This window comes from Vombatus ursinus, unplaced genomic scaffold (genome assembly GCF_900497805.2).
Source record: "Vombatus ursinus unplaced genomic scaffold, bare-nosed wombat genome assembly UNPS02006779.1, whole genome shotgun sequence".
Classification (NCBI taxonomy): Eukaryota; Metazoa; Chordata; class Mammalia; order Diprotodontia; family Vombatidae; genus Vombatus; species Vombatus ursinus.
In genome coordinates this window covers 1,371,271-1,386,390 of record NW_020946557.1, presented here as the reverse complement: position 1 = coordinate 1,386,390, position 15,120 = coordinate 1,371,271, and the positions used below count along the sequence as shown (strand labels likewise).

General features: G+C 37.5%; 1 protein-coding gene across 3 annotated transcripts in view; it reads left to right on the top strand.

Annotated features, from left to right (window-relative positions):
- The window catches only part of LAMA4 (laminin subunit alpha 4), a 188,198-nt gene that overhangs the window by 84,672 nt on the left and 88,406 nt on the right, over positions 1-15,120 (top strand). For 2 of the 3 annotated variants that reach the window (XM_027848619.1, XM_027848620.1), the window contains 4 exons: positions 5,683-5,897; positions 9,325-9,420; positions 12,047-12,198; positions 13,894-14,004. In XM_027848619.1, the coding sequence (XP_027704420.1) occupies positions 5,683-5,897; positions 9,325-9,420; positions 12,047-12,198; positions 13,894-14,004 (574 nt within the window). The remainder of the gene's footprint in view (positions 1-5,682; positions 5,898-9,324; positions 9,421-12,046; positions 12,199-13,893; positions 14,005-15,120) is intronic. The other variant, XM_027848621.1, reaches the window with a different exon arrangement.

Genomic DNA, 15,120 nt, shown 5'->3' with positions numbered 1-15,120 from the left:
AAAGAAAGAAAGAAAGAAAGAAAGAAAGAAAGAAAGAAAGAAAGAAAAAATCTTTCTAACAACGTGGATTGATATTAGGCTAATCATTATATACTACTTTAATTTTGCCAATCCTGCTCAAAGAATTTGTCATCTATTTAGAGCTGTAAGGGACATCAGAAGCCATCTAGTATGACTCTCTAGTGGCCAGTCTAAGGTTACACTGGAAGTAAAAGGTGGTATTTGAACCCAGGTGCTCTGACTCTTAAGTCAAAACTCTATACCATCATTTTATTTTTTTTAGGCAATTAGGGTTAAGTGACTTGCCCAGGGTCACACAGCTAGTAAGTGTCAAGTGTTCGGTCTGAGGCCAGATTTGAACTCAGGTACTCCTGACTTCAGGGCCGGTACTTATCCACTGTACCACCTAGCTGCCCCCCTATACAATCTTTAGTGGCTCTGAATTTCCTAGTATATAAAATCTAAACATTTTTGCCTGGTTTTCAAGACCTTCTATTATATGGCCTCATTTTGTTTCCCACTATTTTTCAATACATCTTCTGCCTTATTCAGGCTTATCTACGCACTTGACCTGAAAATACAAGATGCCCCAAAAGTCTTAGCACAGTACTGTTTCATGCTTTGATAGCACTAAGACTTGTGGGACACCCTTTTAGTCATACCCATTTCACCTCCCTGACTTTCCTTCTATTGTTCTCCTTGCCTAGAATGTTCCTTCCTCTCTCCTTTTCTTACATTAATACCATCCATTATTTTAAAACACAAATCAAGTTCCATTTCTTCCATGAAAACTAAATATTCCAATCCCTACTGAACTCCTTCATCCCTGTACTTCCATAGCACTTTCATAAAGTGAGTCCATAAAACAATATTACTCATGTTTTAACAAACATAGAGAACTTGTAGTTACAATGAACATCATACCCTTCAAAGTAGTCAATCATATACTTATTCTATCCATCCTGGTATTGCTTAGAAGGATTTCAGAATTCCTCTTTTTAAAATTGTCTCCAGAATCTCTGGCTTCCTATGCTGAATGTCATAAGTGGTGGTAAGTATTTGTCCTTTGAGGCTATACTGGACAAAAATCTATTAGAAGTCAGTCAGGCAATAAGCATTTATTAAGCACCTACTATGTACCAGCTAACAAATAATGTGCTTAATAATACTAGTGCAATTTTGAATCCAGAATTACCTGTGACTTAAGTAATGAAATGTATTCTCATTTATGGTTGACTCTGAAGGCAATTATAAAAGAATACACTTTGAATGAAAGCAGAATACGTATTAGAATAAGTTTCCCATCTATAAAGTAACAACTTTGAAAGACCTCACTAATTTAGTTATATTCTACTATGTTTATTTTTTAAAGCTACCAGTATAGTATAGTTCTGCACCATACTCAAACTGTAGGATCATCATAGGATTATAGATTTAAAATTGGAAGGGAACTTAAATGCCACATCTTCCGACCTTTACATTTTACAGATCAGGAAACTGGAGTTCAAATAAATTAAATTACTTTCCTAATATCACACAGACACTAAGTAGCAGAGCTGTAATTTACCCCATCTTCTGATACACACAGAGATGGACCTACCTTTGATCTTACCATCACCTATAAGTGTTCCATTCCCATTTTCATGAACTCTGAAATTCCTTTATCTGATTATAATCTGTTGCCATGCTAACTCTCCTTCTCCCTTGAGAATTTTAACCTTGTTCTTCATTCTCACTAAGACATTGAGTTCACTCCCACACCCCTTAATTCTTTCAAGACCATCATGCCTACACTGGCTACACCCACCTCCCTTCCCCATCTTGACCCCTTGGTGAACCAGTTCAACACTATGAGGTCCTCTTCTCTCTAGTCCCTTCCTCCCACTCTATCCTAGGAAAGATGTTGCCCTGCCAACCCTCAGCCTTGGATTAATCTCACTATCTGCTTCTTCTGTTGCTACTTACATTCTGCTGAATGAAGCTGAAGAAAATAGTGAAATTGTGCTGACTACATCCACTCCAAATCTGTGTTATATAATTTCAACTGGGCCTTCAATGTGACAAAGCAATGTTTTTACGCCTTCCTAATCAATTCAACATCCCACTCAGCACAATGACTTTTCCAAACCTTTTCATTCTTCCTCAAACATCCCATAGACCTCTCTTCAACCTCTTACATTGCTCATCAGTCTCTTCTTGAGACTCTCTTCTCTCTTGGTTTTATAACTCTGCATTCTCCTTCTACCTGTCAGATTGCTTTTTCTGAGCCTACACTTTGAGATCTTTATCTAGCTCATGTCCACCAGCCATGGATATCCATTAAGGCTCTGTCCTGGGCTCTCTTCTCTTCTACCTCTATATGATTCCCCTTGGTAATCTCATAACCTCCCATAAATTCAATTATCATCTCTCTGCAAGTGAATCTCAGATCTGTCTGTGCTACACTAAACTGTCCCCTGCTTTCCATTCTTACATTGCCAGCTGCCTACTAGACATCTAGAAATGGATGTCCCAAATGCTTCTTAAACTCAACATTTCCAAAACTGAACTCATTATCTTAACCCACAAACCCTCCTCTCTTCCTAACTTTCCTATTACTGTTGAGAGTACCACCATCTTCCCAATCAGTCTGTTGCCAAAGCCTCTTATAGATGGTGGCTCCTGCGCTAAGCCTTGAATAACTCTAGGGTGTCTTAGAGCTAGAGATAAGAAGATAGAACATTACAGGCATTGGAGACAATCTTACAAAGGCACCACAGAGGGACTGAAAATTCCATATGAGGGGAACAGCAAGGCCAGTTGAGCTGGAATCTAGAGTGCAAGAGGGGGGACAATGTGAAATCAATCGAATACTTTCAAAATGTAAAGAGAGCAAGCTTAAGGTCATCAATGTGTTGGGCAGCTCTTTTTGGAGGAGCTATGGTAGAACATGGAGAAACATTTCACAGGAAAGATGTGGATGGGTTGCAATTGGCACAGATAAAGGAGAATATTCACATAGATGAGAGATTGGATCCATTTAAATATTAAATTATAGGCATTCTTTTGATCCCCCCACATAGATAGAATTCAGAGGATTCATAGGTTGTATAAGGGTAGCAAAAGGAACTTGTAAAAAGGAGGAGAGGACTTGATTAGAACTGCAGGACTTCAAAAATAATGGAGTTTGTTTACAAACATACTTAGGGGGTTAAAAAATAATCCAATGTCTCATCTTCAATGAAAAAAATTTTAATTAATTTTCTTAATGAAGAAATGTTTTTAGATCAAAGACTACTTAAAGTGGGTTTAAAGTTAACTTATTTTCCAAATCAGAGTTTGTTTTTTCAATTCATAAAAGTATTGAGTATTTGAAACCAATTTCATTGATTTAAGTCCTTGACAAGGTTTCTCCCTAACTGAGAGAAATGCTTTCTGCTTCTATGGAAGTGAGCCAACCTGAATGTTAATAAGCCAACTTTTGGAATGTATGATAGGAGTTGAAAGACCTGAGCTCCAATCCTGAGCTTTTCATTAGCAGGCTGTGTAACCTATTTGGCAAGTAACAGTTTCTGTGTGCATCATTTTTCTCACCTGTAAAATGGGAATAATGATGCCTGCCTACTCAATATACTCACAAAGTTGTAGTGAGGATAAAAAGGGATTTGTAAGTGCAAGTTCTATGGAAAGCATCAAGCTCCATAGAAATGAAAGGGAATTAGCATCAGCAACAACAGGAGAGAAGTAACAGTAACAACCAAAACTTTAGACAAAGGAGAAAAATATTCCCCCTCCCCCCACAAAAAAAATGGAAGTCCTTTAAGTTTCTCCCAGTGGAATGTAAGATCCTTTACAGTAGGGATTGTTTCATTTTTTATATTTATATTCCCTAGCATTTAACACAGTGCCTGGGATGTAATGGGTATTTAATAAATGTTTTTTTAAATTGGCTGATTAATTTATTGATGCCAGAGTGGTAAGTAAGTCCAATATCATCATGGCTTTGGCTTCTGGTCAGTTCCAAAGAAATCATAAACATGTCAGAACAAATGGGACCCAGAGTGACCTGACATTGAAAACAAAGAAAGATAATATTTCCCAGAGTCATAACTAGAACTGGGCTAGTACAAACTGTACTTAAGAGCAGAAAAGAAAATAGTGCCCTTGGATAAATTTTTAAAGGTGAATGGGGTGCAGGCTAGTGTGTATAGCCAGTGACCCAGATGAGTGGATGCCTTCTGCTTCTGCTATTTATTCTGCCTGACATACAGCGGGAATGAGACTACAAGGGTGAATTGTGGTAAAAGGAGACAAGATATGTGTGGACTCTTGATGTCGGGGGGGAGGGCATCTACCCAACCTGATTCACAGACTGACCATAAGCTTCCATTAATATCACCTTTGTGCTATGATAGAAAATCCTACCTTTACCACTCCCTGCCTGGAACTGGACTTCATCTATCATCAGCTTAAAGAGGGAAAGCTGGGTAGTGACATACATGTGCAGATACCAAGAGAACAGAGGATAGAGTGGATGGATGGCTGGATGGGTAGATGGCTGGATGGATGGATGGACAAAGAAGGATGTGAGAAAGCACCCGCACCTACATCCCCATACACACACACACACACACACAAACACCATGCACCGCCGCTACCACCACCGCTGTTGCCACCACCACCACCTCCACTACCACCATCCAGCCTTCTGGGAACAGCAATACATGACCTGACAATGTTACCATGCTCCAAGACCCAATGACCTCATTGGTCCCTGCAAAGTGTGAGGCAACACCACGTAGGCCTGTAACCTTTATTTCTCCATTGGAAGCCTGGGACGGTTGCCAGAGCAAATGCTTTCAGCTACCTCAAAATTTGCTGCAATAGGAAAAAGTCCCCTTCCCTCTACCCTAGTTAAGGCATTCCCTTGTTTCATAATAAAATTTTACTTTTGTAACCCTTAAGCTCTTTGCTAGATACAAGAGTTCTGGGTCCTAAAAAAATCAAAGGCCTGTTTAATGAAGTGCAACTGTGCCATATACACATCATTTCTCCCATAAGTCAGGAGAAATACTGTTCCACTCCTAATAAAAATTGGAATAATTCCCAGAGAAAGTAAAATTTAGCATAATTTGGGCAGTTAAGGCATATAAGGCTGCAATTAGGGCCAAAGTTTTTCTTTTTTTTTTTAATAAGTAAAATTTTATTGATATGTTTCATTTTAATGTTGATTAAATTTCCCCCTGTATCTCCCTCAGAGAGTCATACCATATAATTGTTTATAAAAGAAAAAAGGGGGGTGGGAATCAGCAAAACTAATTAATACATCAAAGAAATCTGACAATGTATGCAGTGTTCCATGTCCATAGACCCCATCCCCACCTCTGCGAACCATCTTAGCCCAGAACAGTTCAGAACTGCTGTGATCAAGGAATCCACCAGCCTCTGCCTTCCCAGTAGCAGGAATTACCACCAAGCTTGACCCTTAAAGTACTATAGGAACAAGAATTAGTATTGATTCTAATTATCGTTAGGCTATTAGTAGCCAGACAAGAAGATTTTTAGGAATTATTTGTTTTTCTTTTATCAAAGTATTATTCCATGGTACTAGGAGAATTAACCTGCTGGGTAAAAAGAAATGGGTGCATAAAAAGTCAAGAAATTGTTCATGCTAATTATTCATGCTTTATGATCCCTCTTCAGGTGTGCCCCTGGTTACTATGGAAACCCTTTACTGATCGGGAGCACCTGCAAGAAATGTGACTGCAGTGGAAATTCAGATCCCAACCTGATATTTGAGGATTGTGATGAAGTTACAGGCCAGTGTCGCAACTGCTTATGGAATACCACCGGATTCAAATGTGAACGGTGTGCCCCTGGATACTATGGGGATGCCAGGATAGCCAAGAATTGTGCAGGTATTTTATTCCAAACTTCCATGTGGTTGGATGGCTTTCATATACACGTCCACTTGGAGAAGGTTGATTACCCTATTTAAATGATAGATTTCCCTCATTGAAACCCTGAAGCTGCTACCTGCCTTTCCCTACTTAACATTACCTTCTGTGTAAAGTGCTTCACAATTTCATCAATGATAAATATTTTTGCCGAGATGACTTGAGTAATGTAGAAGAGTAAGTAAGTATTATGAGCTAGGAAGCTGATACAAATATACCTGGGCAGAATATTTTTTTTCTTATATGTTCATTATTCAGTCATTTCAGACTATTCATGATCCCATTTGGGATTTTCTTAGCAAAGAGACTGGAGTGGTTTGCCATTTCCTTCTCCAAATGAAGAAACTGAGGCAAACAGGATTAAGTGACTTGCCCAGGGTCACACAGTGTCTGAGGCCAGATTTGAACTCAGGTCTTCCTGACTTCTGACCAGGAGAAATCCACTATACTATCTAACGGCCTTATTCTTTATATGTCCATATCCCTCTAAATCTGGTCAAAGGTACTAAGAAGCTAGAAAATGGTTTTGTGGGGTTTTTTGTAGAGTTTAATCAAATGGAAAAATTGGATGAGTTTTTTAATTGACATGTGTCAGTTTTCCTGAGACACTAAATTCTTCCTCTAATTGTTTTCTAAAACTTGACATTTCAGTGACACAAGAGTCAAAGAGAGAGCTGAGGGTAGACAGTGGGATAGTAGATATTCTTCCTTATCCCTCTTTCCAGAACTATAATTATTAAGTATTTCAGTAATACTAAAAGAAATATTCCTAATTAGAATTTAACTAGAACCCAGTGTATAAGTTAAACTTGCCATGATTTTTCTATGTGTTGCATTAGGTAAGGTGTTTCAGATGATTTCCTTTAAAAATAAAAAATAATTTGATTTCACATTTCTTGTTTTGTTTTGTTTTTGTGGAGCAGATAAAGGAAGAGAAGAAGCAAGCAGGGAATGAAAATAACATTTTATTAGTGTTAGAACTTAGATGTAGACTTAGAAGATACCTCAGAAAACTGGGCCAACTCTCTCCTTTTACAAATGGAGAAACTAAAGCTTAATGAAGTCAAGTGACTTATCCAAGGTCCTACAGGCAATAAATGTTAGAGGCAGGATTTAAACTGAGGTTTTTCTGATTTCGGAGACAGTGTGAATTCAACTTACCACCATACTATCTAATATTACTATGAAAAATTCTTACCTGAATGAGAGATTGTCTTACTAAAGCTAAGTGGCCAAAAAGAAAAGAAAAAACAAGAAGAAAAACAAATAAACATGTATGACCTACAAGAAAGACAGTACAGATAAAAGGCTAAAAAGTCTAAAGTTAATGGCAGGCCCAGAAGCATAAACTTGGAAATGCAAGAGGCCAAGCAATAGCATTGTGTCAGCTCACACTAGACAGAAAGAAAAAAGTTGTACAAAGACTGGTGATAGCCAAACTGAAGTCATAAATAATAATAATGGCTTGCATTTATATAGCATTTAAGAATTTGCAGAATGATATTATATTGTTCAATGAAGAGCTGTGAATGACTTAGCTATTCTCAGCAATACAATGATCCAAGATAATCCCAAAGGACTGATGATGAAACATGCTATTTGGCTCAAGAGAAAGAACTAATATTGATTGAATACAGATTGAAGCATACTATTTTTTACTTTTTTCTTTCATTTTTTTTCTTTTATTCAAGTCTTCTTGTACAAAATGACTAATAGGGAAATGTTTTATATAATTGCACATGTATAACCTATATCTGATTGCTTACCATCTCAGGGAGGGGGAAGGGGAGAGATAGAATTTGAAACTCAAAACTTTAATAAAAATGTTTAAAAATTGGGGGGAAAATAATTTGCAAAGTGCTTTTATAAACATTACCTTATTTTATGCTCACAATAAACTCTGGGAACTAGATGCTATTATTATTCCCATTCCGCAGAAGAGGAAACTTAGAGATTAGTTGACTTGCTCAGGGTCATACAACCAATACATATCTGAAGCTGGATTTGAACTCAGGCCTTTCTTGCTCCAGGTCTGGGCTTTATCCACTGTACCACTACACCACCTAGTTGCCTTTGATCTTACTATCTCTTTTAAGATTTTCATTAAGCTCATTTTAACCTACAAGACAGCAAATTGTTCTTAGAAGATCAGCTAATTTTAAAAATATTCTGCAAAAGTAAGCCATGATATCCCTGAACTGATTAATAACTGCACAACTAAAACATCATAAATCTGTTATCTCTTTGAAGCTGATCTTCTAGAGTGACCAAGCTGTCACAAATCCTTAAGGTAGTTAAGAGGTGGGAAAAGTTACAGTTTTATTCAAGTATAGAAAGGTCACTATGCATTTTAAAATTTTTTGCAAATGAAATTCTACTTTTATACCTGATGAAGAAGGATAGCCTAGTGGGTTTCTGGGATTTTGGTTTTTTTTGTTGTTGTTGTTCATTTGTTTTATTGATTTTAGATTTCAATGACTAAGCTACTGTGAAATTCAAGGAAGTAAAATGACAGATAAGCAATGAGAATCTTATCTTTTCCAAGCAATCCAAATATATCAATTATGCTTATAACGGGTCTTAGTGGTCTCTTCAATGTTCATAGAAAGATTTGGAGGTTAAGTATTTGGCTTGCCCAGGTTCACATACCAGAAGAACTTAGCTTTATTCCTTTGAGTCCCTCTCTGTATCACTGAGCTGCCCAGCAATGCTCTTGTCTGTCAGCTGCCACACAGATAATGAATGCTGGAGTCTGGAATAAACTGAAAAGGAGTTTTCACTGAGAAAACATGGTCTAATTTTGCCCAGTCCCATATGCCCACAGTAGGATGCAAGGAGCACAGAATATTTTGGGATTTTTTTGTATCCAAGTATTTGCATAGTCTACTCAAGGGATTCTTAACCATGGAGCCCCAAGGCATCCATGAATAGATTTCAGGGATCTGTGAGCTTTCATGGGTTTAAAAAAGTTTATTTCAGTATAATAATTCTTATTTTATATGTTTAAAAAACATTCTGAGAAGGGGTCCAGAGGCTTTACCAGTCCATCAAAGAGGTCTGTAATACACACACAAAAAAGGTAAGAACTCTTGGTCTAGCTGGATTCATGAAGGACTAGGGGAAGAATCCTTGATAGTTTTTCTAACTTTTTCCCTCAACAAAAAATTCTCCTGGAGATAGCTACATTTCTTTTTAAATCCACTCCTTTCTCTGTGTCATGGTTTAGGTGGACCACATGGTAAGATATCATAAAGTCTTGCTGTGAGCCCCATCAAAGAGCACATATGTACGCAGATGCAGAATGTGAATGGCAAACATAAAAGCACCAGTTATTTCTCCCATTGAGTAATAAATCCAAAATCCTTGTTCTTTGTTTGTGTTCCCACAGTATGCAATTGCGGGGGAGGACCATGTGACAGTGAAACTGGAGAATGCCTTGAAGAAAGTTTCGAACCCCCTACAGGCACGGACTGCCCAACTATAAGTAAAAATAACAATACCTGATTGACTAACCCGCACGTTCTCTAATATCCTGCAGCTGTGGGCTTTTAAAAAGCGCATCAGTAGTAGTCTCTCTCAGGAACGCTTGAGTCTGTGGTGTTAACCCTGCCTGTATACTCTTTGGCAGAACAGACCACAAACAGAAACACATAAATAGACGTATCCAGAGCTGATATAGTACCAATCTACCAATAAGTGCTCTAAAATTGAATAACTCTTTGAAAAAAAAAAACAGATTTTATTAAGGCTATTTTAGGTCCAGCATCTCAGTGGAGGTGGTCATTTGATAATAGTGATGACAAATCGATGATCAAGCACTTTATAACTCGTGGAATTGTTAAAGCAGATGCTAAGTTTAATTTTATTTTAAATTTCATTATCCATCCATATTCTAGTGTGTCCTAGGTTCCCAAAGGCTACATTAGTTGTGGCTCAGAAACTCTGGTAGATCCTACCAAGTAGGAAAGTTTCTGAGTGTAAATTGATAACAGGCAGACTATCATCCAGTCTAGCTAAGTTTGGAAAAGCTCATCGATAATCTTAACCAGGTGATCAATTATGTCAGCCACAGCAATACAAGCAGTTCTTCTTCTAATGGGTAGAAGATATGCCACAGTGGAGCAGTCCCCATATGGGTGAATTTGTGGATCTTTGGAGTATTTCTTCATAATTCTCTGAAGATCTCAGTGTGATTTATAGATACTATCTCACAATACTCCTCCTCTCTGAGGAGTCATGGGACAGCTATTAACAATAACACTTTGCACCTGTGCAAGAATTCAGTTTCCAAAATGCTTTGGGCTGTTTTCTCACTTAATCCTCACAGTGATCCTGAGAGGAAGGCTGAGCAAATATAATGATTCCCACTTTGCAGATGAGGAAACTGAGGAGTGAAATGACTTACCCCAGGTTGCACAAATGGAGAAACTGAAATAACAGATTATGTGACCTGTTCAAAATCAGGCCAGATCTTGAGTGGAACCAGGAATAAAATTCAGAATTTTGAATCTCTGGTGACTTTATTCTTCATTAATTCATTCCTCTTTCCCTAGAGATTTAAAAAAACAATAAGCACAGCCCCCCATCCTCCCACCGGATAAAAAGGTTTCCATTTAGGGGTTTGTGTTTTATTTTATGATTAAAATAAAAATCCACCAGGAATAAAAGATTGAAATAAACAGTGACATGAAAGATAGTGTTAATTTTGAAAGGCATTGCTTTGGTAGAAGAGCTAACAAGTTAGGGTTTCGGCTTAGTTGGAGGACAAGTTATTTATGAAATGTATTAAGACTAGCGTGGAAAGCCCTCCCCCCAACCCCCACCTCAAATTACCTCCCTTATTGGTTAGCCTTAGTGCTAGAAATTTTCAAGAATAGACTCCTTTTTCATGACATCATCCAAAAAGAGGCCTTTGGTTAAAATGCAAATATCTTACCTAAGAGACTTAACATATTAACAACCATTAACACATTAACATGGACTAATCCATGCCCTCAATGGTAAGAGAGATTTAGTGTGTGAGACACATGGGAAAAGTGAATTATTGATTTCTTAAAAAAGCAGATTCCATCAGGAAGCGTGGAAATTATGGCATATTTTCTGAAGGCATCAGGTGGATATCTGGAAATATTTTGAAAGCAGAGAAGAGGGCACCAAAGTAGATACAAACTAGGAAAATGATGTGGGGAATTATTCTGTGAAAGAAGAACTTCACCAACTACAATTTTTCCCGGGTCCAACCCTAAGTAAAAATTTCCTCTTTCTCAGGAACAGGGAGTGAGTTTCTTAAGTGAAGCCCCAGTGGATCTTTTCTGCAAAAAAGATGGCTACTAATATGAAGAATTTTCAAAAAAGTGTAGGGGATAAATGGAGTCAATCCAAGGGCATAAAGAATCACTTTAGCCTCCCACCCCTAGGTAGCCCATACTCCTACTGTTTAACAGAGAGGCTATATGGGGGGTGGGGGACAGTGTTTCCACCAGCTGATGATTTAAAAAAAAAAAAAGGTCCGAGGGGATCATATGCATATGTTTAATCCATAAAACTATCTACTTATTGCCAAGAGAAATTGGATGAAATGAGTCCCTGTTCTCTTCCACACACTCCTTCAAACTTCATGTTGCCTTTTTATGATTCCGTTTTGCTACCAAAATTCATTTTAATCTTATTGCATTTATCTAAAAATATTTGCCGGGAGGAGCTGCCTAAAATAAGCTGATTTTCTTCATTTTTATGTGGACCCTGAATCCTCCTCCCCCTCCTCTTCCTCTTCCTCCTCATCTACCTCTTCCTCATTATCAATAGGCATTTATTATGCTCCTACTATGTACCAGTCACTATACTAAATGTGGGGGAAGGTAAAGACAGGAGAAGACAACATGCAAACAACTATGTGCATAGAAGATATGTACCATGCAAATGGGTTGGCCATGGAGATGATAACCGATTTCCATGAGACAGACAGAAAACAATACTCTGGATTTTTTAAAATGAAAGCAGTAACAGTCAAGAAAATACAGATGCATGATGCATGACCTAGCAAAGTCAGACTGCTTTCAGTTTTAAATTGCATAGTGAGAGAAAATGGTATTTTCCCATTTTATCACCAGGCTGCGACAAATGCATCTGGGATTTGACTGATGACCTACGATTAGCGGCTCTTGCTATAGATGAAAGCAAATCAAATTTGTTGAGTGTGTCGTCTGGAGTAGCTGCTCACCGGCATGTAAATGAAATCAATTCCACTGTTTACCTCCTCAAGGTGTGTTGTGTTTATGGGTCTTTGGCTATATTTCCATTTTAACCTTGCAAGATAAATCCTATGAACACTATCTAGTCCCATTCTGATTTCTCAGAGTTTAGCTGGCCTAGGAAAGTCATGCAAAACAGATTGTACACATGGGTATGCACTGAGGCTCCTAGGTCCATGAGACTTAGAATGAGAACAAACTTCGAGATCATCTAATATAACCCTTGTTTGCTAAAGAAGGAAATTGGTTCCCAGAGAGGAAAGTGACTTGGCCAAGGTGAACTAGAGAGTGTCAGAGCTGAGCAGGGGGGTTGCTGAAGGTTGCTTATAGAGCTAATTGTTAAATTTCCAGTAGGAACATTTGTACCTCAGAAATCAGCATATGCTACAAATCAGAACTTAATGTATTGTTTTGCTGATTATCTAAACATAAGAAAGAAATGGAGAAAAAGTTAATAATGCAAATTAAACTTAAAAGTGTATTAGGTACTTTCTTGGGTAGGGGGTGAGAGCTGGTTGTTAAACATTTACCAGCATACCCCTGAAGCTGAGGATTGAAAACAGATCCTTAGGCAGGGCCTTTCCACTTGACCTGCTTTGTATACCTTGGGCTTTTCACAGTGACAAAAAATAATAAGGAAAGTGGTTAGGAGAGACAAACATGACTAGTCAAGACAAGAGAAAATGTGCCTCTGAATTCTTTCTCATTAAAGATTTCCAATTAAGCAACTTCAATAAAGGAATCATCTTAGTAGAATCTAAGTTGAACTCAGCTTCCACGGTTATCTATGAAAATGAGAAGCTTCCCCCCACCCCAGTTAACAGGTGGGTTAACTAGGGCTTATAGAGTTAAAGTGATTTACCGTCATTAGAGGTAGCACCCATGCCCTGTAATTTCTCCTTTGATTATACCACAATATCAATAGGGTCATAACGTCCTATTTTGTTAATTAGCAATAACCTTGATGTTGCCTGGGCCTCATCCTGAACTCTGAGTCCAATGCAACAATTCCTAGATGATGCTATATAGTTATCCCTTCCACATCATGACTTTCCCCAACTCAGTTTCGATATGTTGCAGGACATAAGAAATTACTGTAAATGGGAATTTGTGGGGAGTTTTGCAGGAACTGCAAACAACATGCAAAGGCTACCATATGATACAGAAAAAATTTAGAAACTCAGAGATGCATAAAATATATTTATGACCAAATACTTAACGCAAATTTTACAATAAGGTACTATAAATACTACACAAAAGAAAAAGAAAAAAATCAGACTTCTTCTCTGGTACAAAAGGAAGGCCAAAAAATTTTTATGTGAATTTTGCAGATCACAGGGGCACAGCCTCCCCTAAACCCTGCAATGTGGAATAGATAACAGTATTATGAGCTAAGACCCTAGAAGACAGAAGACCCAAGGATCAAATCACAATAGCATTAGATCTGAATCTGTCTTAGATAATTATCTCCTTTATGACAAACTAGGGAGAGATGAATTTATAAACTCCATTTTCCATTGATCCTGGAGGCAAGTTCCCAGGATGGCCTCCTGCCATGCAATTCTCCAGCTTCTACACTAACAGGAGTGAATTTAGTATCTCCATTTGCTCTAAGCAGTCTTATAAGAACATTGCTTTATGAATATTTCAGAAAAACTGATGCATAAATTGAATCAAATCTTTCAAAACCCATTTTCTTCCCATAGGCAAAATTTTCAGAAAAAGAAAACCAATACCTCCTAAGAAAAATACAGATCAATGATGCTGAGAATACAATGAAGGGTCTTCTATCTGATTTGGAGGAACTAACTGAAAAGGTATGTGTTTGTCTCTTGGAATCACTTTCAGAGATAGACCAAAACCTGGGTAAATGCAACGGTTTATGTTATTATTCTTTAAATGGACTCACAGGTCCAGACCAAAAGAAAAATAATCTTTAACTCAGGTTTGAAAATAAGCAGTTGCCCAAATATTTTAAAATAAATCAGGACCAGCCTAAAGAAATTCTCTCTTGTTTATCTTCTCTTGCTGCTTGGTATTTTAGAAACTTGATTGCAGAGAAATGAGGACTATTTTTGTTGCATACACTCCTGTTCTCTTATTCCAGTGATCAGTAGGGAGGGCTAAGTGAGGTTATTAAGAAGAGATGTAATCAATAAAAATCGTTGAATCCAATGTAGATTTTGCTGAGGTAGAATTGCTGCTGACCAATTTAACATTTCACTGTTATGAGTACGCTATAGGGAAGATAAAAATATAAATGAGATGAAGATCAATTTTCTAAAAAAACCATAACTTTGAATTTGCATTTTAAATGCAACTTTGTTTTGCCTTAAGTAAATGACAATGAAAAGAGTTACATTGGATAGACTATAAGGTTTGTTTGTTTGCCTGTTTTAAAGTCATTCAATTTCCATGATGGGGGGGGGGTGATTGGTGAACCAGGCTTGTTTTTTATACTTTGCAAAGTTTTAAGCTAAAATTAAAAGTACCACCTAATCACTTTTCTATAAATCAAGATTTTAAAGATTATAATCTTTTTTACATTTGAAATGCTGATCTCATAAGGGGCTTGCCTCCCCAAAATGTAAATTGCACTAATTGGTCCTTTCAAGAACTTGCTGCTTTCAGATGCAACAGTTCAGAATTAAGGGTTTTAAATGATTCCTTGGAAATTGGTTGGGATTTTCTGTGGGTGTTTGCATTATAAGGAAGGAGACCCTGATTTAGGATTTACAAACCAAATATCTCTTCCACCACTTGGGAAAGTAAGCCCAAACAAATAAATTTAGAATGATGGCTCCCAGACAGCTTGCACAAGCAAAAACATTCCTCTCTCTAGTGGTATTTCAAGGGCTGTGAAATTAATGGAATGGAAGACCAAAATAGGGATCCAGTCATTTCTTCACAGAATACAGCACTCTTTACTATTC